Source organism: Pelodiscus sinensis, chromosome 10, assembly GCF_052426305.1.
Source record: "Pelodiscus sinensis isolate ZL-2025 chromosome 10, ASM5242630v1, whole genome shotgun sequence".
In the NCBI taxonomy this organism is placed as follows: Eukaryota; Metazoa; Chordata; order Testudines; family Trionychidae; genus Pelodiscus; species Pelodiscus sinensis.
This window is the reverse complement of record NC_143061.1, coordinates 24,829,674-24,856,602: the sequence shown is the minus strand read 5'-3', so window position 1 is coordinate 24,856,602 and position 26,929 is coordinate 24,829,674. Positions and strand designations below refer to the sequence as shown.

Below are 26,929 nucleotides of genomic sequence, written 5' to 3'. Positions count from 1 at the left end.
CTTGTCTTAGAGTGCCTGCCCATTAGCTTAGATGGTTATTATGCGTCCTCGCTTTTACTGCGGTTTTCCTCAGGTGTTCAAAGTATTTGAGAGCTCTCTCTAGGTTAATCTGAGGTAGACTGGGTGGGGTTCATGTTTCATGCAATGTCCGTTTAGAAAGATGTGGAAAGTGTGTGAATGAGAGAGTCATTTTTCCTCAGTTGTGAGGAAAATATGTTGAGAATAATTTGGTGTGTCCATTTGAGGCAAACAATTTTTTCATAGTGACCAAAATGACCAGCAAGTAAATCAGAAATCAGAGATATGGGTCAAACACATCTTTTTTACTTCAGAATAGATATGTTGGTCAATTTTCTATTAGCTAATGTTTGTCTGTATAGCAACTGGATTTTAAGATTTTGAAGTAAAAAGAATGCAGTTATTGGAGTTTCATTACTCACGTTACTGCTTCAGTTGGCTTTAATGCAGTTCATCAAACCTAAAACTCTATGAGGTGCTAACACTTCTGCACCTTCCTTGTATTGAACTCTGTGGGAAAAGGCTGCCGTGAAGCAAGCATGGGATCTGAGGTCTGGGTGGGAGGGAGGGTGTAGGAGTGAGTTGGGGGTTTCTGGGTCTGGGATGATGGTAGGATGCAGGAACAGGCTAGGGGTGAGAGGGCTGGGGAGGAGGTAAGGCACAGGAGCAGCACAGTAGTGCAGGAGTGGGCTGGGAATTAGGATCTGGATGGGAGATAGTGTGCACAAGCAGAGTGGAGAGCAAGAGCAGGAGCAGGTTAGGGGGTAGGAGCAAAGTGGGGACTGGAGGAATGACTTACATGGATGGAAGTCATTTTTGGAGTTTTTGAATTTTACTAGAGAGGCTCCAGTGGAAAAGTGTAGTTGTAGCCAATGTTCCCTCTTAACTTTTCCATCCCTGTGTGAAATAAATGTTATGTGCACCAAGGCATATGTGGATGCACATCACCAAAACAAATTCATGCTGCTGGCTATAGGCACTCAGCTAATCAGCTAGGTGGCATTTGAATCTCTCCTGGTTAGACACCTAAGTGCACAGATTACAGGGAACACAGGTGGTAGCTAGGGATGTTTGTGTAAACACATATTGGTTAACCTTCATGCTTACATTCAGGTTCCCTGCTTACACAGACAGCCAGAAACACACACACTGCTGCCTCTGATGCAGCATGGGGGGGGGGGGGGGGGAGGAGGCAGAGCTGGTGCGTGCAATAAGCAGTTACACGTTTGCCTAAATAAATGTATTTTAACATCCCTAGTGGTAGCCTACTTTGTTGTTGGCTATTTAGTGGAGGTAGTAGAAGTTCTTATGTGTCTGACCATCAAAGATTGGTGGGATGGTCCTTCACATCCATCAGTATTTGAAAAGACCTATGGAGACAGTGTGGCTCCAGACAGTGACACTTGCTGTAGATAATGGATGTCTTCATCAGTATGCTGCTCAAACACTTTACTGGTTGTAGAATTGATGTTATTGCTATATAAGGCAAAAAATGAGATTACACTTGCAGGGGAAAAAGGATAACAAAGAAACATTTTACAAATACATTAGGAGCAAGAGGAAGCTGAACAGAGTAAACCCACTACCCAGTGATGAGGGAAAGACAATAAAAGAAAACACATTAATGGCCAAAATGTTATATGTCTCTTTTTGTTTCAGTTTTTACCAAAAAGCTCACTAATTGTCAGATTGATACAGTTGTGAACATCAGTGTAAATGGCATTAAGTTCTGAGGCTAAAACAGGTTAAGAGAAACTTAAGAATTATTTTCATAGCTACACAGTCACTTACATTGGCAATACTTATGTCTTTCAGGGGTGTGACAAAAATTTCTCCATTGTAAATGGTAGTGTGCACAGCTCTGTGCACAGCATCAGTGGCTGTTTCCTGTTGTCATGAAAGATCTTACAGTAGTGTAGATGCGTTGGTACAGTTCTTCCACTGTAAGATCTCTAGTATAGACATAGCCTTAGACAACTTAAATGTCCAAGTTGGCAAAACCTAATGGAATACTTAAGGAATACTGGAATACTTAAGGTTGAAGAAATCTCTGAGCCATTAGTGGTTATCTCTGAGAACTTGTAGAGGATGGGAGAGATCCCAGAAGACTGGAAAAGGACACATATAACACTTACCTATAAAAGTGGGAGTAATCACAACCCAAGGAATTAAAGACCAGTCAATTTAACATCAGTACCCAAAAAGATAACAGAGCACATAATCAAGCAATCCATTTGTAAGCTTCTAGAAAATAATAAGATGATGAGTAACAGTCAACATGGATTGGTCAAGAACAAATATTGTTGAACTAACCTAATATTCTTCTTTGAAAGGGCAGTAAGCTTCGTCGATGAAGGTGTGTGTAGGGTGTGGGGGAGGCACGGGAGTAGTAGTTGAGATATAGCTTGAATTCAGTAAAACTTTTGATACTGTCTCACATGACCTCATAAATACACTAGGGAAATACAGCCTAAATATGCCTACTAAGGTAGTTACACAACTGATTGGAAAACTGTTCCTAGATAGTAGCTATCGATAGTTCACAATCACGATGGCAGAGCATAAAGAAAGGTTTTGCAGGGATCTGTCTTGAGTCCACTTCTATTCAATATTTTTATAAATAGAATCATAGAACTGGAAGAGACCTCAGAAGGTCATCAAGTCCAGCCCCCTGCTCTAGGCAGGACCAATTCCAACTAAATCAACCCGGCCAGGGCTTTGTCAAGCCAAGACTTAAACACCTCTAGGGATGGAGACTCCACTACTTCCCTAGGTAACCCATTCCAGTGCTTCACCACCCTCCTAGTGAAATAGTTTTTCCTAATATCCAACCTGGACCTCTCCCACCACAACTTGAGACCATTGCTCCTTGTTCTGCCATCTGTCACTACTGAGAACAACCTCTCTCCATCCTCTTTGGAACCTCCCTTCAGGAAGTTGAAGGCTGCTATCAAATCCCCCTCACTCTTCGCTTCTGCAGACTAAACAGACCCAAGTCCCTCAGCCTCTCCCCATAAATCACATGCTCCAGCCCCCTAATCATTTTGGTTGTCCTCCGCTGGACCCTCTCCAATGCATCCACATCCTTTTTGTAGTGGGGGGCCCAGAACTGGATACAATACTCCAGATGCGGCCTCACCAAAGCCGAATAAAGGGGAATGATGACATCTCTGGATCTGCTGGCAATGCTCCTCTTAATGCAACCTAATATGCCATTAGCCTTCTTGGCTACAAGGACACACTGTTGACTCATATCTAGCTTCTCGTCCACTGTAACCCCCAGGTCCTTTTCTGCAGAACTACTACTTAACCGGTTCGTCCCCAGCTTGTAACTATGCTTGGGATTCTTCCGTCCCTAGTGCAGGACTCCACACTTGTCCTTGTTGAACCTCATCAGATTTCTTGTGGCCCAATCCTCCAATTTTTCTAAGTCATTCTGTACCCTATCTCTGCCCTTAAACGTATCTACCTCTCCCCCCAGCTTAGTGTCATCCGCAAACTTGCTGAGGGTGCAATCCATCCCCTCAATCAGATCATTAATAAAGATATTGAACAAAACCGGTCCTAGAACCGAACCTTGGGGCACTCCGCTAGAAACCGACCGCCATCCTGACATCGAGCCATTGATCACTACCCGCTGGGCCCGGCCTTCTAGCCATCTTTCTATCCATCTTACCGTCCATTTATCCAATCCACAATCCCTTAACTTGCTGGCAAGAATATTGTGGGAGACCGTATCAAAAGCCTTGCTAAAGTCAAGGTATATAACATCCACTGACTTTCCCATGTCCACCGAGCCAGTTACCTCATCATAGAATCTAATCAGATTGGTCTGGCACGACTTGCCCTTTGTGAATCCATGCTGACTATTCCTAATCACTTTCATCTCATCCAAGTGCCTCAATATGGATTCCTTAAGGATCCCTTCCATGATTTTTCCAGGAACCGAGGTAAGACTGACCGGCCTATAGTTCCCTGGATCATCCTTCTTCCCTTTTTTGAAGATGGGCACTACATTTGCCTTTTTCCAATCATCTGGGATTTCTCCCGATCTCCACGACTTTTCAAAGATAATAGCCAAAGGCTCCACAATGACATTTGCCAACTCCGTCATTACCCTCGGATGCACTAAGTCTGGACCCATGGATTTATGTACGTTTAGCTTTTCTAAATAGTTCCTAACCTGTTCTTTACCCACCATGGGCTGTCCATCTTCATCCCATCTTGCGTCACTTGGCGCAGAAGTCCAGGAGCCGACCTTGTCCGTGAATACAGAGGCAAAGAAAGCATTGAGTACTTCAGCTTTCCCCACATTATCTGTCACTAGGTTACCTCCTTCATCCATTAGGGGCCGCACACCCTCTCTGATCACCTTCTTCTTGTTAACATGCCTGTAGAAACCTTTCTTGTTATCCTTCACATCTTTAGCCAGTTGCAATTCCATTTGTGCTTTCGCCTTCCTGATAACCCCCCGGCATTCTCGAGCTATACCTTTAAACTCCTCCCTGGTCATTTGGCCAAGTTTCCACTCTTTGTAATGTTTGCCTCTCTTGCTACGCGTCGGGATGGTTTCTTTCTGTGCCTTCAATAAGGCTTCTTTAAAATACTGCCAGCTGTCCTGGACTCCTTTCCCCTTCATGTTAACATCCCAGGGGATTCTAACATCCATGGGGATATCTAGAAATGATTTGGATAAAGAATTAGAGTATAGTTACAAAGTTTGTGAGGTTTTTCAAGTGCTTTAGGGAACAGAATTAGTATTCAAAATTATCTTGACAAATAGTCTGAAATGAAAAGGATGAAATTCAATGGGATACATGCAAAGTATTACGCTTAGGAAGGAATAATCAATTGTACAAACACACACAAAAAAGGAAATTACTGCAGTAGTATTTTTAAGAGAGTCAAGGATTTTGTGTTTATAGTGGATCACAACCTAAATATGAGTGAACAATGTAATACTATTGCAAAGAAAGTGAATATAATCCTGGGATATATTAGCAGGAGCATTGTAAGCAAGACGTGACAAGTAATTCTTCTGCTTTACTTGGCACTGAAAAGCCTCAAGTGGAGTATTGATTGTGACTAGTTCTGGGCACTTTACTTCAGTAAAGAGGCGGGCATATTGGATAAAATCCAGAGAAGAGCAACAAAAAATTTTAAAGGTCCAGATAATATGACCTATAAGGAAAGCTAGAAAAAAAATGGTTTGTTTAGTCTGGAGAAGAGAGACTGATTGGTGACAACTGTTTTAAAGTATATAAAAGTTTGTTATAAAGAGGGTAGTGATGAATTGTTCATTAACCACTCTGAGATTTGTTGGACATTAGGAAAAACTTCCTGTCATGGTAGTTAAGCACTAGAACAAATTACCGAGGGTGACTGTGGAATCTTGTTCATCAGAGGTTTTTAAGAATAGGTTAGAGAAAAACCTATCAGTGATGGCACTTGAGACCTGCCTTAGTGCAGAGAGCTGAATTTAATGATCTCTTGGGGATCCATCGAGTCCTACATTTCTGATTCTATTAATTTGATTTAACACAATGGGTAGTGGAAATAGGAAAGCCTCTCCTAATTATGATGCTGTACAAACTCTTCAATAGCCCATTTGGGTGGAGATACATCTAATCCATTAACACAGATCAGTGTAGTACAGAAGAGAAAAAATGTACCTCGCATGAACCCAGACTGTGCCATACCATAATACACAAAAGACGTCCTGCCTCTGTTATTTTTACCTAACATTAATATGTGAAAGCCACGTGCCAGCTGGGCAAGATTATTTTAGGAGAAAAAAATACTTTTGTCTAGTGGAGATGTGTTTATCCTGAAACAATGAATAATAATTACTCTAATGTAGGTTGAGAGAGGAAAATTGAAAAGTATATTTTTATAATAAACCCAAATTATTTGGCTGGCAGTTTCTTTATTATAGTAGCTACAAACTGTACTGTAACTAAATGACTATACTAACACAGTCATTTTAGGTATGTGGAAATAAATAGCAGTTACACCCTAACAATATTGGATATATTAGGGAAGTGAATGAGTAGTCAAGTACCCGATAAGCAGGGGCTTATTGGGTAGCACTGTTATCTACTTGATCAGCCCCCTGCCACTGCTCTGCACTCTTAAAGGGACAGAGAGGAGCTGGTGCACAAAGATGTTGGCTCAAATTCTGGTCCCCCGCCGGGTCTCAGGACAACCCCTCCTCCCTGACTCCTGCCACTCTGCATTCTGAAAGGGACTGAACAGTAACCAGTCCCGTGGGTCTTTCTCAGCATAAGTCCCCCCAACTCTTCATTGCCACTCTACATTTTTAAAGGGACAGAGCAGCAGCAGCAGCCAGTCCCATGGGTCTCAGCTGTTATGTCCCTTTAAAAGTACCAAGTGGCAACAGGGGGCGGGGGGAGGGTGGTGGTGGCAGCAAAGGGGGGTTATGTTGAGAGAGACCTGCAGGACTGGCTGCCACTGCTTTGTCCCTTTCAGAATGCAGAGTGGCAGTGGGGGGGGGGAGGGGGTTGTCCTGAGACCCAGCGCGGGACCAGAGATTAAGCCAGTGTCTTTGTGTATTGGCTCCTCTCTGTCCCTTTAAGAGTGCAGAGTTAGGGTCGGGGAGGAGAGGAAAGAAGGGGTTGTGCTGAGACCCAGAAGTGAATGCTGTAACTGCTTTTCCCTAATGACTAGTCGAGTATTTGATGGAAATTCCTCTGACTACTCGACAAGCAAATTAATCAATATTTAACATCCCTGGGATATATCATATTGGAAAACTTGAATCTTTCTCATCTTGAGTCTTTACCTATTTCACATATTTTTAATCTTACTCATGAATGCAATATTACTGAAAATACTGTATGCTTAATAAGACCAACCTTTATGTTGTAGTAGTAAGGGGAAAGCTGTTCTTTACCATTACATACCAGAAGGCCAATGGGTGACAAAAGGTGAATTGAAAAGATAAAATGAAAACTATATGAATCTGAACATAATGTCTCCATGAGCTAAATTTTGTGTGTGGTAGAGGGCATTTATCCCAGAAATCAATTTTCTTTATTTCTTACCTTTTTGAGTCCCAAACTACTTTTGTTTTTTTGAAGATTAGATGCCATTATTCTGTGATGTCACTGACACTGTTGGTCACAAAGATTCTTCTTTTTGAGAGTAATTCAATCTGGACTGTTTTCTGAACTAAGAATTAGTACAGCATTTTAAAAAGCAGTTGATTTTTTTTTTTAAATCAGAGCAATTTCTGTGTTCAGGACTTCCATCCATATTTGTGGAGGTCAGATGAAAGAATATTTGTGACTTACATGATTAATAGGAAAGAAACCAAGAAACAGCATACTTGGGCTGAACATGAGAAAAATCTTCTTAATGGAGTTACTTGTCCATGGAATAGCTTTCATACAGAGCTACTGGAATTACATAGCCTGAACTTGCAAACTTAGAATGGCCAAAACAATAGTGTCCTATGAAGAGCAAGATAGAATGATGATTTAATCCATTGGTAGTCCATGGAGCTACATCTGTCCTTTTGAATCTTGTGTTAGACTTCAAACCATGATACTTTCTGCTATTGTAGTCTAGACTAGGAATCTTTTAATGTTTCCAGAGGCTTTTTGCATGCTACAGAAATTGAGCAACTTCTGAACCTTGGGTAGCTGCTCAGTGAAAAATGTGTTTTTTGTGTAAATTGAACTGTGATCAGAATTGCTGGTGACACCAAAATGAGTGAGGTAGCAATTACATGGTACACAATAAAATTGGTAAGTCCCCTGGTATGATTAGTGGAACGGCTGCCACTGACAACAGAAGGCTATTCGGCCCACTTTGATATAAAAGAACAAGTACAGAGAGGAACTAAAAAAAATACACAACAAAACAGTCATATTAAAATGTTTTTCATTATGTCCTAATACTACTTTGTAATTCATACAGAAGGGCTGAATTTGGAGCTGGAAAGTTGAAAAGGAATGCTGTATGAGCACCTCAGTATTTGGATTCATTGTCTCAGTCTAATGTTTTCTAACAGTCTTAAATTTAGTGTACTTAGAAATAATACATAATATATAAATGTATACAAAAATATATTTTAATAATACTACAGTTTATTGTAAATCTTACCTTCTTTTTCAGTCTCTTGCAGAACAGGCCAAAGCTAGATTACAGTTGGTTCTTGAAGCAGCTGGTAAGTGATGCGACATAAATACGTAATAGAAAGTAATAATTTTACTGCATTGTTTATAATAGCACTAAAGAGAAACTTTGTCCCAGCTGATTTCGTCCCCCTTACTTTGACAAACACCAAATATTTTCCCCACCTCTCCCACTTATATTTCTAATTTGACTAAACATGTGTAGCTACTCTCATTTGTTTACCACCATTGACAGTAGATGGAAATAAATGTATTAGGGTATGTCTACACTACAGTGCTAATTCGAACTAACTTAGTTCGAATTAGTTAATTCGAATTAAGCTAATTCGAACTAACGGATCCAGACTAAAAAACTAGTTCGAATTAGCGTTTTGCTAATTCGAACTAGCATGTCCACATTAAGTGGACCCTGAACCGGGGTTAAGGATGGCCGGAAGCAGTGCCGGCAGGGCATCAGATGAGAACTTAGAGTGTGGAGCCGCTGCCTCAGGCTAGCCAAGGGCTGTGCTAAAAGGGTCCCGACCCCCACCCCGGACAGACAGTTCTCAGTTCCCCACTTGCAAAGGTTGCCCGCTTGCAAAGCAGTCCTGGCTTGGAGTGCCCTGAGTGCCCACACTGGGCACATCACAGCACTCGGCCATCAGACCGGCTGCATTTGCTGCAGGCTGCCATCTGGGGAGAGGGGGCAATTGGGGGGCTGCAAGAGAGCTTCCACCCCCAGAAGCCCGCAGAGCCAGCCCAGTCCTCCCCATCGGGGGCTCATACCCCATTCCTCCCTCACCTCCTTCCACTTACCCTTCCCTAGCCCCCCTTCCTGATGTACAAAATAAAGAAAACGTGTGGTCAAAAATAGAATCTCTCTTTATTGAACAAAACTGGGGGAGACTGGGAAAAGGAGGTGGGAGAGGGGAAGAGAGAGGGTGGGAGAGGGGAGGGCAACTAAAATGATCAGAGGTTTGGAAGAGGTCCCATATGAAGAAAGGCTAAAGAGACTGGGACTTTTCAGTTTAGAAAAGAGGAGACTGAGGGAGGATAGGACAGAGGTCTATAAAAGCATGAGTGGGGTGGAGAGGGTGCATCAAGAAAAGTTCTTCATTAGTTCCCATAATAGAAGGACTAGAGGACACCAAAGGAAAGGAATGGGTAGCAGGCTTCAAACTAGCAACAGAAAGTTCTTCTTCACAAAGCAAAGAGTCAGCCTGTGGAACTCCTTGCTGCAGGAGGCTGTGAAGGCTAGAACTAGAAAAGAGTTTAAAGGGACGTGAGATCAAGTCATGGAGGTTGGGTCCATGGAGTGGTATTAGCCAGGGGGTAGGAGTGGTGTCCCTGCCCAGTTTGTGGAAGGCTGGAGAGGGATGGCACGAGACAAATGGCTTGGTCACCGTCTTCGGTCCATCCCCTCCAGGGTCCCTAGTGTTGGCCACTGTCGGCAGACAGGCTACTGGGCTAGATGGACCTTTGGTCTGACCCAGGACGGCCATTGTAAGCTCAGGGCTCAGGGTCAGGGGTCTCAGTGGACCACCTTGATTTTCATGCACACCTGTTCCTGGGTGGCCAGGCTGGTAGCTCTCCTGTCCTAGACGGCCACTTTCCTGTGCCTAGTGCGGAGGTCATGGACAAGGTCCACGATGTCCGCACTAGACCAGGCGGGTGCCCGCCTCTTGCGGTCCCGGGCAACCTCCCGGGAGCCGCCAGCCTGGTCCCCGGAAGAGGGGGAGGGCTGGGGGACATCGGGTGGCTGGCTCGAGCCGTGCCAGGTACAGGGTCTGCTAGCTGGGTGCTGGCAGGCTTGCACCTGGCACGGGCACCGTAGCCAGCCCGTGCCCCTTTAAGAGGTCCGGGGCTGGGAGGGGGGCAATAGAGTTTCCCTGGTGTTGGCCAGAGTGGCCACCAGGGAAAGCTGGGGAGGGCTAGCCTCACAGTAGTTCGAATTAAGGGGCTACACACCCCTTAATTCGAACTAGTAAGTTCGAACTAGGCTTAGTCCTCGTAGAATGAGGTTTACCTAGTTCGAACTAAGCGCTCCGCTAGTTCAAATTAAGTTCGAACTAGCGGAATGCTAGTGTAGCACCTATCAAAGTTAATTCAAACTAACGTCCGGTAGTTCGAATTAACTTTGTAGTGTGGACATACCCTTAGTTATCTGCTGCAGAAGAACTGGCATGTGAGTCTCAAATGTTTTTGTTATTGTTTTGGCTTTTGTTTGTTTTATAGGTTGTAGAAAAGGTGTGTATGATGGGGGATTCTGTAAAAGCCTTCTTTTTAAAGAGGTTCAGATTCTAGGCCTGAACATTTCTGTGCCCTGTTAAAGGCTCTCATTTTCTGCAGTATCACATTGTCTCAGACGTGCAAGAAGAAAGATAAGACATAAGAACTGAGGTTTAATCAGGCCATAACTTTATTAATGTAACTTTATTAATGTGAGCTATATGGAAATAATTTGTACAGTGCAATCTTTTCAATGTGGTGAACTGTTGTCACCCCTCCAAAGCTCTCATACTGTAATGGTCGTGGCAGCGGTGGGCAATAATTTTTGAAAAGGGGCCACTTCCCCCAGTTTCCGAAGTGGTCATGCAGCCTTAGGCAGAAAGGGCAGGGCATCTGGCAGAAGGGGCAAGGCCTTTAAATAGCAGGACTTGAAAGGGCTTGCTCCTCCCCCGTGGCTCCCAGGCAACATGTTAACGGTGGATCCAGCCTGCTGGCAGCCTCTTGACCATCTCTGGCCTATCACCTTCTCATGTATGAGGGTTAAGGGGCTGAGGAAAAGGAGTCATTTCCTCATTGTATCACACATTGGACATATGTCCTTGTTCTTCAGCTGCTTTGGAGAATGTCCTCCCCCAAGTCCACTTATAGTTCTAGCGTATTAGGGAACACAACCCCTATTAAATGAGGCACCAGCAATTAGTTTGGGTGACTTCGCTCCCGCACTGCCAGATTCTCAGATTAACCATTCCTTCTGTAACAGAGCCCAAATCCGATTTCCTCCCCAGGTAGAAGGACTTATCATTTCTTCCAACTCTAGTATTGGTTATACAATTTTTCAGTGGGACAATCATCAACCTTTCTTACTCCCATAATTTGACCACTTGCCAATTTACCCCTCTCGTGCCTTGTCTACTTGTGTGAAAGCCTTCCATTTTCCCTCCAAACCCTCTGCTGTGGCTTCTCACACCAATTCCCTCCTGACTTAACCTCCTGAACTTTGTCCTTATCCCTCTATTGAAACTCCAGATGGTTTCCCCTACCTACACACTAATCCAGTGGTCACCAACCAGTAGATTGGGATCTACTGGTAGATCTTGGAGCCTCTGACAGGTGATCTTGACTGGTTTGGCCAAGAGGCTACCAAGTGCTGTCACTTCAGCTGGCCCTCCCACCACTGCCTGCACCTAGAACCCCCTCCTACATCCCCACTGTCTGCCCCAAGGTCAGATCAGAGCCCCTCTCACACTCCAAATCCCTTAATCCAAGACCAGAGTCAGCACCTCAACTCACTGCCCCTGCCTGGTGAAAGGGAAGGAGGATGGGGAGGGAGGGAGAATGAAGTGAGCAGGGGAGGGGTCTCAGAGAAGGGTCAGGAAGGAGGCGGTGCAAAGGTATTTGGGTTTGAGGTAGATCTTGGATTGCACTTAAATTAAAGAAGTGATCTCATGCTTAAAAAGGTTGGAGACCACTGCACTAATCCATTCATGTGGCCCTCCCTACCAATGAACATATAAGAAGCATATTCTTCCCTCCAAATGTGCTCTTCCAGCCAACTAAGAGAACTAAGAGCTGTAGTTGGTCCATCACATAATGACACACAGACTATAGAGAACAGGCTTATATGTCATCCTTATGTTGTTGCTCACAAGATATTGGGCTTCTACAGAGCTTCTGATTCCCGAGTGCTAAGCTAACCTCCTCACCCCTGATCACATGAAAGGGCAGGGGAGGACCAGATTCTCTCCCTTAAAGGGGCCTCTTTTCCCATACAATAAGACTTCTGCTTCTGAGACTCGGGATGCATTACTCAATGCTATTTTAATACCTTGAAAATGTTACTACTTTTATGATTGGCAGATATGAACAATCTGTCTTATATTTTTTCAACATGTCTACTTAGAGCTATGCCTTTAATGAATTAAAATTGTACTTAATTTCTTGAATTAGAAAGAATGGTAAAGGCAAGTTCTGCCAACAGTTAATGGGTTTGTTCTGGGTCTGTAGATGAGAATTCCTGAGGATAGCAGAGCACTGGGGAGTCGTATTATGGATGTAGGCTTGTAAAGACTAGTCATTCTACAGCTCAGTCCTTCCTAGTCAATAATAGCATAGGGAATTCCATAATAGAAAAGTGCATGAACTGCCCTGAGGCTTTAGTGTACAATACCCCAGTGCTTTGACTCAGGCAATTCTATTTCAGAATTTTCATAGACATGAAGGACTTTGGACATGTGAGACACTTAAAACACACACCTTTAAGAATATTTAAATTGTTAATTGGGATTATTTTAAATACTACATTTATGGGTAAGAACCCATTTTATTTGGGTACAAATTCAGGAAGCGTCCACTTATGGTGGTCCATAAACTGTCCACTTATGGTGTTGCAACCTGAAAATTAAAAGTAAGACTCTCTCTAACACAATTATAAACAATGCAAGTAGAGATAGTTTTAATAATATATATTTTTTCCATTAAATCAACAAGAGCGATAAATAATTTTGTAGTATAGATGCAAATTAAATATAAAAAAACATTAGAAAGTATGCAAAAATGATCCTGCTTTAAAATATTGGTTTTGAGTTCCATTTTGTTTTAAGCACAAGTATATGCTTTTGTTGAAAGCATAAGGTCAGATTTTCAAAGTACCTAATACATTTGGTTTCCCAAGTCAGTAGCTAGGTTCTGATTTTCAGACATGCTGATGACCTGCAGCTGTACTTGTGTAAAACAAGTATTGGGTATCTGAAGATGGAAAATTTTTGCCTAGGATTTTGTTTTATGTTGCAGTAGAATGTTGGTGAATATTTGCATTGGCATTTGTTTAATAATTTCAACTAATTTAAAGGCGTTTTCCTTGATTGCTTCAGCTTTTATATAGTGTCCTTAAGAAGGAGTAAAATGTTCTTTTGTAATCTTACTGCAGTCCTACTTAGTCCCTTGACCTTATACATCTTGTTTTTTTTCTATATACAAATTTTTGTTGATTTTAGAACTTACAAAATGTCTTGCAAATGTTATCAGTAAATATGCTTGCTATGCAATAATTTCAGGTCTTCTCTTTTAATCTGTGTTCTCCTATCTTTTTCTTAGATTTAATTGTAAAATGTTTTATAAGTACTCAGTCTTTTTTTCTTCTTCCTTTTGGATATTTTTTTTCTTACAGGAAGTACTTCTTTTGATATTTCCATTTTTCAATAATGCAACTAGCATCTTATATTTCACAGTTTCAAATGTATGCATTATTCTCCATATCTTTTAATATGTCCTTGAAGCATATAATTATAAAATAGATGTGACAGCACTGAGCTCCAAAAGTACAATTTGTTTATACTACTCACAGCTGTCACACCTCATTTTTTAATTTAACACCTTGAAAATGTATTAACAGTACCACGAGTTGTATATCATCATGACCTGAGTCCTGTGGATTTCAAGTGGCATTTAAAATGGTTGTGACACTTTATAATTTTAAAAATTCACAGCTGGACCCTGATGTTTCAGTTGCAGGTACAAATTGCTCATGGATGACTTGACAGGGTTTTAATATGTTTGTTTTTCTAAAAGTTTAAAATACAGGGAAAATCCCTTTTCCTGTCTGTATTTTAATGCTGAAAACAGAAAATCAAAAAAGCTTTTAACACTGTAAAATCCTGCACTGTTTTTTGTTATTGATCAATTAACAATGAAGTTGACAACATTGTTGTTGAAAAGGGTTTGGAGGGAAGCCAATGCCTCTTTTTCTCTTTCTGTCTTCCTTTCAAATGAGAACTTTGTACCTTTATGTAATTTATGTAAAGTCATTGTGTGCCAGAATTTTACTAAGCAATCTTTCTCAATAAAACTATCATAGCCCTCATTGATGTAATGGTGTTTCAGTGTAATATCAATACTTACTGTAGGCTATATTTGAATATACCGTAGCTTTAAAACATGAGTTTAAACGAGTTTGGAGATGGTACATAAATTGATCTCGCCTTTTATACACTATATCGATATTCCAGATCAGTTGGATTCTTCAACTTTATTTCAAACAAGCTATATTTACCTTCTTTCTGCTAACTTATACACTTGGGATGCATCTACACAGCGTCCTAAACTCGAAATAAGATGTACAATTTGCGCTATGCAAATTGCTTATCTTATTTAGATTCTATTTCAAAATAGCTTATTTTGAAATTTGACACATCTACACAGTGCCAAATATCAAAATAATTCACTATTTCAAGACACCCTTAACCCTCGTGGAACAAGGGTTACAGAGATGCTGAAATAGCATGCCTGTTATTTCGAAAAAAAATTAAAATTAATTGGTGGCTTAAGATGTAGGATAGCTATTTCGGGATACTAGAGGTATCCCAAAATAGTTGTGCAGTGTAGACATACATACTTGTTTAACCACAGTGAACAGCCTATGTAGTTTAATGTATAAACTTACCAACAGTACAATAATACTTCGTTACAAATTTAACCAGAAAGATTGAATTGGAACATACTGGCTGTGTCTAGACTGGCTTTTGCGGAAAAACTTGCCAGCTGTCTACACTGGCCGCTTGAATTTCCGCAAGAACACTGACAATCTCACATAAGATTGTTAGTGTTCTTGCGGAAATACTATGCTGCTCCCGTTCGGGCAAAAGCCCTCTTGTGCAAAAGCATTTGCGCAAGAGGGCCAGTGTAGACAAAATGGTGATCGGGGCTTTCTTGCACAAAACTGCGTCTAGATTGTCATGGACGCTTTTCCGCAAAAAGTGCTTTTGCGGAAAAGCGTCTGTGCCAATCTAGACGCTCTTTTCTGCAAATGCTTTTAACGGAAAAGTTTTCCGTTAAAAGCATTTGCGAAAAATCATGCCAGTCTAGACGTAGCCACTGTGTTTTGTAGCTAAATTGAGTTAGTGTTGGCATCCATGCTGTCCCACTTGAACTTTTGAAATTAATCCTTCATCAGGTTTGTCTTCACTAAAAAGTGAAATTACGTTAGAGCATAATCTTGAGGGCATAGGTATACATATATATTAAACACAAATGTGCAGTGATGATAAGTTAACCAGAAAGGTTGACCTACCATGTTAAACACAGCATGCCCCTGTCTGCACTAAGTGAAGACTTGGTTATCATAACACCTCCTAGTAGTGTTCTGCAACAGCCCAATTTTCTAGTGAAGACAAGTTCAGTGAGGTGGATGACATGGAGGAGTGAGTCAGTTTTCACTTTTATTGTTGATAGTTAGATGGTGGGTTATTTCTCCAAATCTAGATTAATAGTACAGCAAAACATCTGCTGGCATTGGGATGTCTGTATCATTTAATGGAAAAAAGACAAACATAATTTTTATAGAAATTTAAAATTAGCAAAATATTGTAGAATGCAAAGAAATTGTGGAGACTCTAAAGTTGTTGAATCAGTAATTATGTATGCAACATATCATAAATATCTCTCTTGAGGAGTTCCAGATTAATTTAGGATTTCATCTGGGCTATTTCAGTAACAGTTCTTTTACCTAAAGGCAAGACTGAGAAGATGAGAATCTTCACAATGAGATCTGATTAACAATTTAGAAATGGCAACTGCTGGGCATGTTCAGGAGTAATTTTTAATTGTTTATGCCTTTTTGATTTAAAACTTACCTGTAAACCAAGGAAATGGAATAGATATCGATGAGGACTGTTCCATACCTAGTTTTAAATTTTAGTGCCTTTGGGGAGAGAGAGAGAGAGAGAGAGTTTTTCAAAGTTCAAAATTTCTAAAGAGATTTTGTTCAAACTTAGAGAGATCATCTTTGGACATAGATGACACACACACAATTTCTACTCAAAAGGTGAATATTTTTTGTGAAGTTGATGTGTGAAAATGGGGATTGTAATAGATACTAGTTTGCTGTCTTTACTACAGGCAGTCCCTGGGTTACGTACAAGATAGGGACTGTAGGTTTGTTCTTAAGTTGAATCTGTATGTAAGTCGGAACTGGCGTCCAAATTCAGCCGCTGCTGAAACTGATCAGTTTCAACAGTGGCTGAATCTGGACGCCAGTTCTGACTTACATACAGATTCAACTTAAGAACCCCAGGCATCCCCAAGTCAGCTGCTGCTGAAACTGATCAGCGGCTGATTCCAGGAAGCCCGGGGCAGGGGCTTCCTGTAGTCAGCCACTGGTCATTTTCAGCAGCTGCTGACTAGGGGACACCTGGGGCAGAGCAGCTGGGGTGCTGCTGGGTTGGTCCAGTGGCACCCAGAGCGGCGCTACGGGACCAACCGGCAGCGCCCCAGCTGCTGTACCACAGGCGTCCGGAGCAATGCGGCGGAACACGCGGGCAGCGGGACAGCCCAGACGCGCCGTGGCTATCCTGCTGCCCTCGGGCTCCGCGGCTTTGCTCTGCTCTGCTCCCCGTCCCCCAGGTCTGCAGACCAGGGGGAGGGGGAGCAGAGTAGAGCAGAGCGGCGGAACGCGCGGCCAGCTGACAGCCCAGACGCCTGTATACTGCATGGTTATTGTGTCTACCCTAGGGTATGTCTACACGGCAAAGTTAATTCGAAATAACAGTCGTTATTTCGAATTAACTTTAATAGAGTCTATACATGCAAACTGCTATTTCAAAATGAATTCAAAATAGTGGAGCACATAATTCAAATTTGGTAAACCTTATTCTACGAGGAGTAATGCCAAATTAAGTGCTGTGTAGACACTTAATTCGAAATAGGGGGCCTCCAGCCCTTCCCAGGGTGCCCTGGTGACCACTCTGGGCACAACCAGGAAAACTTACACTCCTCTCCCCCAGCCCTGGAACCATTAAAGGGGTAGACCCTGGCCACAGTGCCTGTGCCAGCTCCAAGCCTGCCACCCCAGAGCCAGCAGAGGCCACCTGGGCCCTGACCGAGGGGCCCCAAAACATGAGCCAGCAAGCCACTGGCAGCCAGCCCTCCACAGCTCCCCAGTAGTACTCTGCCAGCTCCCAGGAGCCTGATGGGCTGGAGAAGGCAGGCGCCTTCCTGGTCCAGGGTGGAGATCATGAACCTTATTCAGGTTTGGGGGGGGGATGCCCCCAACGTCCATGATCTCCGCACTAGACGGAGGAATGCGACCGTCTGTGGCAGGATAGCTGCCAGCCTGGCCACCAAAGGTCACATGCGAACCCAGGAGCAGGATTGCATGAAAATCAAGTTGGTCTGGTGAGACCCCCCAACCCTCCCCCTTCTTCCTCTAGCTTCTCCCTTCCAGCTCCCTCCTCCCAGGTTTCCCCCTCCTCTCTTCCACCTCTCTCTTCCCCTCTCCCCCCTCCTTTTCCCAGTCTCCCCAGAGGTTCATTCCCCCCTCCCTGCAGTTTTATTCAATAAACCCAGTTTCTATTTTTGAACATACGTGTCTTTTGTTTGACATCAGGAAGGGGGGCTAGGGAGAGGTAAGTGGAAGGACATGAGGGAGGAATGGGGTACGAGCCCCTGAGGCTCCTCGGGGTGGACTCTCTCCCGCAGGGCCTTCTGGATCCTGACAGCCTCCCGATGGACCCCCTCGGATGGCAGCCTGCAGCAAGTGCAGCCAGGCTGATGGCAACGACCCCACAAGACGCACCGGCGTGCCCAGGGACAGCTCTGGCTCCATGTGGCCAAGTGCTGTGGTGTCCCGAGTGCGGGCACTCAGGGCACTCCAAGACAGGACTGCTTTGTTGTCCCTCATCGAGGTAGACAAGCAAGCAGGGAACCCTGAGAACTGTCTGTCCGGGGTGGAGGTAGGGTCCCTTTAAGCATGGAGCTCAGTTAGTGTGTGGAGCAGCAGCCTGAGGCTAAGTCCTAACCTGATGCCCTGCTGGCACTGGTTCCAGCCAGCCTTAACTTCGGTTCAGGGTCCACTCAGTGTGGACGTGCTATTTTTAAATAGCAAAATGCTATTTTTAAATAGGTTTTGTGTGTAGATGCATTAATTCGCATCTACACACAATTAAGTTAACTCGAATTAACGCTGTAGTGTAGACGTACCCCTACAGTTCTGTAGCTGTGTTTTATTCATGGTGATCTGAGTTAAGTTAGTAAAAAAAAAAAGGATTTAATGCTAAATTCATGCCAATTATCAGACACAATTGTGTTAATTAACTACAGAGAAAAATCCTGAGAGGAACTTTCACACTTAGAGGGAACTTCAAAAAGAAAATTCCATACAAAAATGTTTGCATACCCTCAAATATATCATATTCTTTTTTCTGTTGTCTCAGGTAAAGTATTTTGTGTTTAAGACTTTTTCTCTTCACGGTCAGGAGGATTTTGCTCAATCCTTTACTGAAGTCATAATACTTTGTTTGGCATTGATACTCTAATATACAAGTTTAATACCACAAGATGTCAAATTTCTAAACAGGAGAATGAATGAGTGAATCTGATTTGCTGAAATACAATAATATTTAGTATTTACAGCATATAAGGCTTGAAAGCTCTTTACAGATATTAATTTCTAATCCTATAGAAATGCTATGGGAAATGTTTACCAACTTCAATGCCTAAGCGGGAAAGGTGTACACACACAGGTGCACACTCACACGTTTGATTTCGAAGATCTACAGAGTGACCACGGGATCTGTAAACCATTCACAATTTTAATGGGAATTGTGGGTGTTTAGCTTTTCTGAAAAATCTGTGCCTACCTTTAGGTTTCAGTCTGAATATTTTGATTGTATCTTTTAAAGTAAAAGAGTGAAAGAGATGGAGTTACTTTTCACTGGTATTTGAAAGTTCTTCTGACTTCTGGCTATGGCTATGCGTGGGTTGTGTGGTTAACTGTTTCATAATTGCCTACATTGGACATAATATTCATTTTTAAAGCTTTATAATAAGCTGTCTCCTGCAAGAAGACTTGTTTTTATATTCTTAAATTGTGTTGACTTACCATACGCTTCATGTTAAATCAAATTTCACTGTCAGTCAGATAGATTGAGTCTGTATCTGTGTTCTGAGTGAACCAGGGAGTAGCTGAAGCCACTTGAGTACTCAATATGAATTTTTAAGAAACTAATTTTTGTTTATAAAACTCTCTCTCAATAAGATTATTTGTCCCAGCTATAAATTTATATTTGTGTGACTTATTTACTTATCTATCTTGATATTTAAATAGAAGAAAACCTTTTTAGCATAGTCTAACAATATCACAGCAACTTACCATGTTTGAGCAGATGTTAAGCAGGCAGAAGTTGAATGTTAATTTTGAGAGGGTGGTATGTTTAAGCCTATCTGAAGTATGTTGCATGTGGGCTTTCCAGACTTAGTTACAATGCTGTGTCTCTTGGGAGAATTTTAAAGCTAAACCTCTTTCTTTTTGCCACTCTATATGGACTCTCTCAAGTCAGTATAAAGCAGATCATCCCTAGGCTAAAGCTCTTCAGCTTTTGTTATTGGGCTCTGTAGACCTGTAATTAGGCCTCCTGGCAGGCCTTGCAGGCCAGTTAATGGTCATATGGAGTTTCTATGAAGCAGACTGGCTTTGTATAAATCCTTCGTAGGAATATGTTTATGGGTCACTTCCTACCAGGACCATGCTTTGTCCCTGTGCCCCACGGGCTGACAGGGAGCAGGTTCCCTTGACCATGGACAGCTCAGTTTGCTACTCACAATCTACTCCGCTAATCCCCAGTGTAAACAGAGGATTTAGTAGAGCTTCTGTCACTTACAGTTGCCAAACCACTTGGGTGTCTGTGATTTCTTTCCCAGACTTCATTACTGAAAGAGAAGAGTATAAGGCTTAGCGTTGTTTGTATTTTAAATATGCACTATTTCTTTTCAGTAGTATTAAGAAACAAGTTTTGAGGTATTAGAATAAATAGCCTTACTAAAGAACACTGAAATATTTTTTTAAATTAAAATCTGGTAGGTTGTGCTGCTAAACATTTGTATAAGTCATAGATGTTTTTTCATAAAATTGAAAATATGACTAGATGCTTTTAATGTAAATGTACTGATATGAAATAGCATAAGGACATTTTGAACCATTAATCTTACTGTTCATAAAAAAGTAGTTCTGAAAAAATTTGTAGTGAGGAATAAAATTCTTTTTTTCTCCATATAAAGATGATTACAAAAGGTGATTGATCTGGATTTTCAAAGGTCTAGAGTTGAAATGGGTAACTGATCTATTTTTGGAATCAGCATTTTAATCTATTACTGAAAAGAGCATGCAAAAATATAGTATTTTTGTACACAGAATTGTTGGAGTGTAAAGCAGACTCCAGAACTGAGCTGTTAATGACATTAGCAGTATGTGCTAAAAACTGAATAGAATTTTTAAGGATTTTATATTGTTTGACAGTAATTCTGGATATTTTGATACTTAACTCATTATCCTTTGCTTATGCTGTCAGTTTGCCCCTTTTTGTTTTCTATGGCACATATCTTATTATATTTTTCTTTTCATTCTTTTAAAATAAGTGAATGGAAAATTATAAATGTACTGATATTAGCTAATATAAACATGTACATATTGGAGGATATATTTGAATTTTTTCAGTTTTCATTATATATTTCTTGTTAAGGAAACAAATCTTTATTTGCCCTAGACTTATCTATTAAATAAATGGTCAAATATTCTGCACTCTGTGGTCCAAAATAGCTCATGACAGATGTGGCTGAAAGGACCACATACGTAGACTCTATGATTTTAGTCTGGTGGAACTAATAGGATCACTCATTACTTTATAGATTCTTGCTTTTCTAGTTCTTTAATGAAAACTGTTTAGTTAAATAGGCTGGCCTTTATTTTTCTCTTTCTTATGGATATAGAAAGATATAGGGCATGAGGTAGTAAATAATTAAAAGTTTTAATATTGTCTTGTAATTATTGATAAATTACTGATTTTAAAATACAGTGATGAACTTTTTATGTTTGTAATGATTTTGTTACTTGGAATAGTGTTTTGTTTAGCTCTGCATGGGGAAACATTGTAAAACCTTTCTGTTTTTAGCCTTACATTACATTTTAAAGTAGCAATTTTTGAAAATTAAGTAAATTGTGTGTGTCTATTCAGAGAGTATAATAGTATATAAAATAGGTTACAGGGAAATTATTTTAAAATACTATTATAAATAATGCCATCGAGAGAAATTGCAAGAACTGGAAACATGTTACATTACTCAAATTTCTTTTATTTCTTATGCTTTCATGTATGCCTACTGACATTTTTCTAAATAAAATATAAGTTGTGCCAAAACCCATGGTGATAGAAAGAACAAATAAGCATATAAATCAAGAATGCTTTGATATAAGGTTTTAAGGGTTTGGGGATAGCAAGTCTTGTGTCAAGATAACAGTAACATGGTGTATGCAGATAATAAGACATATGAACATATAAGGCCTAATATACCTGTGTGTGCACAGGCAAGTACAATTTTAAGCAACTTGCATCAGTAGCACTACTGCATTGAAGGAGGATTCAGCATTATTGCTACTGCCTTCTCCCAGGATTCCACCAGGAGATGGCAGCTTTAAACTCAGAGGAACGCCGCATTGCTCCAACTGGTGAAGGCTGCCTAGGAGATGTGTAGACTCCGAAGAGATGCTCTGTTTGCTTTTTATAACCCACCTCAGTCTGCCACTCCAATTGTATGAGTTGCTCTGACTGACTTCAAGTGGCTTTTGTAGCTTAAAATCATCTTCCTTCGTTAGTCCAGGTGGACTTTCCATCACTGGTTTCACAGCCTGTGTACTGCCCCACAGACTTCAATATTGCATTTTCAGAACCATCTAAAAAGCAGTTCACATTCTGCTCCATTAATGAGGAAAAACTATTTGCATTCTATGTAATAGCTGCAGAATAAAGGTTTAAGACCAGAGCTCATGAAGCAATGGGAAGTTTCTCCTGGTGAGTTTGCGCTGCTCCCCTTCAGTCAGAAATATTTGAGTCAATGCAGCTGTGTATTCCACTTAGGTGTGGGTGTGCCCAATGTGCCAGTCGGAGATTTTATATAGCAGTACTTGTAGAGTGGTAAAACTCACACCTCATGGCCAAATCAGGTGATACCACACTCACCCACCCCTCAGTTCCTTCTTACCATACACAGTTGGGAGTCAGAACTCCTGTGTAGTTTTCAACTTCATAATCCTCTTTTCAGTTACTTTTTTTCTAGTTATACTCCTGGAATAGAACCTTCGGGGGTAGCCGAGTTAGTCTGTACAGGATAAACTTAAAAACCAACAAATAGTCTGGTAGCACTTCAAAGACTAACAAAACATGTAGATGGTATCATGAGCTTTCACAGGCACAGCCCACTTCTTCAGATGTCATCAGAAGAAGTGGGCTGTGCCCGCAAAAGCTCATGGTACCAACTACATGTTTTGTTAGTCTTTAAAGGGCTACCGGACTATTTGTTGTTGTTAAAGTTTATCCTAGAATAGAGTTAGACTTATTGTTAGTTTTACTTTGTGTTCTCGGTGATGCCCTCACTAATGTTTAAGCATTGTCTTTTGTTTGTGAGAGCACTCTCTAATACTGATACCCAGTGTGGTGCTTGCTGTGTCTAGACCAAGCCCACATGAAGAAGCAGGGTTTGATTTACAGATTATTCACTGGCAGAATCATTGTCCCTTTGGTTATGAAATATCTGGATTCTGTTGACACGATGCAATGCCAGTCTCTTTGAGAGGACACTTTTGGAGAGAGAGCTGAGATTGATTATAGATGGAATTGGGTGGGCCTTGAGAGAGGGAATAAGAAGTATTGGAGATTTTGAGTTACTATGTATATGCTGGCTGGTGACAGGTATGGAGGGAGGGCAATAATGTACAGCTATTTTGGTTTAGTAGTTATTTCATTTTAGTCTATGTTCTGCTTCATATAATATGACTTACACCATACCTTGCTGTTACCACCAGAAGATCAATGGCTACTGGTGTCATGATGCAGACAGCCTGTTGATTGATTTGATCTGGTATCCCAAAAGATGTCCATTCAACAATAGAAGAGTTAGCTTATGAAGGAAGTGTTTGTTTAATTCAAAGACTGATGAAGCAGTACATTCATTACTAGATTATAAGACAACTTTTTGGTCTTTGTATTCTGGTACACAGGAGGTGACACTTGCACAAAGGCCAACCTCTTCTTATTTCTTCCAGTAGAGTCATCCTAAATGTTCAAGTGGAGCTCTTAAGATCAAAAAGAAAGTGTTCTAGTTTTTCAATTGTAACGTCTCATGCTGGACCCAGCCAGAGAGAATAAATTTGGCAATTGAAAGTTCTGAACTAATTTGCAGAGAACTTTACACTTTCTTACCCCCATTTGGTACCCACCTTTGTTTTTTCAAGGATGCATGGACTGCGTTTCTGTCAGATGTGTCCTTGAAATATTCAAGAAAATTGCACCGTCCAGTTTCAGTCTCTGCATGTGTTCCACTGTATAAAATTAGAATGTTGTAAAATTGGCCCCAAATGTGAACTTACCTGTAAAAAGTAAATAAGTTCACAAATTGTGACAAGAACATATAATAGCAAATGTTAATGGGAAAAAGTGCAAGACAGATACTGATTGAATTGATCCAAACAAAAGCCCTAACTCAATCTATTAAAATAATACTTTGTAAACAAAAATATGGAAACAGAAATCAGTGAAACAAATTTGATGTGTTGGAAACCAGGAGGGAAATGGGCTGTTTTGCCTATTATTCCTTTTTAGAATCCTTAAAGAAAGGGATTTTGTGGAGAAATGTTGACTTCTGGACCAAGCATCACTGTGCTTGTTACCTCACCATCTCATGGGCCTATTTCATCAGTTCTTGTGAGACCTTTTGACTACACCATGTCAGAGAGAGGGACCCATATGACATTGCCAACTTTACTGTTTCCAGCTGAATCCCAAATACCACCTTGAATGAAGCAGCTCCAGTATATTTCAACTAATCTCTTTTCCCCAAAAGGACAGTTATTACCATCTTTGATACCTTCTAGAAGACCTGCTGTACAAGTTTTTGCTTTCTAAAAAATTTCTCTGTCAGGTAGCGTCCAATCTCCTACATGACTCTAATAAGCCATGCCTTGGTTAATTAATTGCCAAAATATAGTGGAAAAGCATGTTCTACATTACACATGATTTTCCATATTTGTAACTTCCATTATTTCTAAATCAAATTTCTGTAAGCCTGTTAAAGGTGGTTAGTGTCACCATGAGATTTTGATTTAAAGTAATTTGAGTCATTGGTGAACAAGGCAAATATTTGAATAACTTTCCAGTTCACAAAATTTTATTTTTATGCTTGCAACTTGATTTCGAAGGGCAAGTACTTGAGAGAGGCAGAAAACTCTGAAGACGGGTACATAAAGAATGTGGAGGGTGAACATGGGTTCAGACACAATTAAAATTGTGTTGTAAGAAATTTAAATAATCTTTTAAAAACAAGTTGTACAAAAATAGCATTCTATTTTCCATTATGTGGTTTAATCGAACAATATTTAAAGTTCAGTGGTTCGAAATAAATCTGTTTTATAAACTATAGTAAGAGTACTCATTGCTTAATGAACATTTATTGCTTTTAAAATTAATTCTAAATCTTTTAGAACAGTTACTTTGTGTTGTTTTTTGAATCTGAGATCTGTTTTCCATACTAGCAACAAATGAAAGTACCTCATGCTTACATTATAACTAATGGGATTTCAGTAATGTTGTAGCATATGGTATAAATGATTTTGATGCAAATATCTATGCTAATTATGTGCAGATGAATCTTGCAGACTTGCTATTGATCTTAAGTCAAAGACAAATTTGCAGTTACCTTAAGTTTTACATCATTTTTATTTAGCAAACTTTGCCAAGCTATTTTTTTAACTCACCTCTTTGGAAAAAAATACTAATATTGCTCTGTGTAGAAAAATGTTTACTTTTCTCATTTGAGATTTAACATAATCTGTCAACATTTCCTCTACAGATCCTTACTTTTGTCCATAGTCATTAAAGGTTTAGTCAGAGTATGCACTTCTAAAATGCATGATGACAACCTTCTCTGTAAATCTCTGGATGCTTATCACCTTTCAGATTTGATTTTTCACAAGTAGTGAAAGTGAAGAACTTTGGCTAGATTTTTATATGATATATGCCCAGAAAAGGGCTTTAAAATGCTCAGTCTGCTCAGGAACACACTCTCTTGCCGATGGACATACATAACATGTTTAAATGTTTGGGCCCTCTCCATTTCATTTCGGAATGTGATAGCTGCAAGAATCTTATATTCAAAAGTAGGAAGGGAGGAACAAATACATTTAAATAAATAAAAATTAGATCTTTTCATTGTCCAGCCTTTCTGAAAGTATATTGTTAGTTATTACAGAAGTACCTCGCTGAACATGTCACTTTAGATTATATTTGTTTCCGCAGCACACATCACTATAGTAAGTAAGCATCTCATATCCATGAATGAACTTTATGGTCTCTTTGTCACTGTGAGATAGGAAAGTACAGGGTGGACCTCCCTGGTCCAACACCCTCAGTACCTGAGTGGTCCCAAAGGAGGGATTTTGCCAGACCACAGGAGATCATTTGTGGTCCCGCTACCACTGGCCCCCAGCCTGGCTCTGTTACTGACCTAGCCTTCCAGCTGGCTCCCCACCTGCCATCCAGCCCCACTGCCCTACCATGGCAGTCCACAATCCCACCGTGGCAAACCACTGCCCTGACGCCAGTGATCCCATCCCCGCCAGCATGAATGCAGCAGCACTGGCCCCAGCGGCCTGCGGTCCCATTGCTGGGGCTCCCATTCCTCTCCCCTACCTGGCAGATCATTGCCTCACTGGAGCTTGCTGGCATTCCAGCTGCCTTATCACTGGCTCAGCTAGACTCCTGCAGCAGGGCTCCCAGCTGCTGGCTTTGCTGCAGCCAGCCTGGCTGGGTTCCCAGCCCCCACAGGTCTCCTGCGTCTGGCTCTCCACTGGGTGTGTCTGGGTCCAGCAATATCTGTGGTCCAGTAGGTTTTGTAGTGGCATGTTTGCACAGTAAAATAACCTTGTTTAAATTGTGAGGTTCCTTTAACTTCAGTAGTGTAGTTGTCCAGCATTTAAAGGGTGCCTTTGTTTTATGCCTCCCTCTGTTTCTCACTAGAATAATAGATTTTAACTTGGGTAATAAAATACTTGTGTTAGTTTATTGAAAGACTGTTTATCACAACCTTATTAAATATAGAAACATAAGTGTACCATTTTTTCCAAATGGTTTCATTTGCTCATGTTTTCTTTGTTGACCAAAATGAATGAAATTAGAATAAACAATCTCTGAGTCGTTTGTAATCATGAGCTGATTAATGGAGTTTGGTTTCATAGCCATTATTCATTCACAAACACCTGATATCTTTCCCATAAACAAATTGTGTTTGTCCAAATTAAGAAATTAAATGAAGCATTTGATGAGTTTATGATTGACCCTTCTAACTTTGAGCTCATTAGTCAGTGTCGTTATCATACAAAACTCTTTGACTAATGTGCTGTCTAAAGAAGCATGTGGATTTATTATGATTTCTGATTAATGCATGCTACAAGCCAAAATACTAGATTGTAATAATTTTGATTTTAATTTTAGCAGTCACTGAAGATTTTC

At 40.8% G+C, this 26,929-nt stretch overlaps 1 protein-coding gene across 1 annotated transcript in view; it reads left to right on the top strand.

The window, feature by feature from the left end:
• Nucleotides 1-26,929, top strand: part of RSRC1 (arginine and serine rich coiled-coil 1) — a 362,617-nt gene that overhangs the window by 173,464 nt on the left and 162,224 nt on the right. The window contains exon 6 of the mRNA XM_075937794.2: nucleotides 8,158-8,209. Coding sequence (XP_075793909.1) covers nucleotides 8,158-8,209 — 52 coding nt within the window. The remainder of the gene's footprint in view (nucleotides 1-8,157; nucleotides 8,210-26,929) is intronic.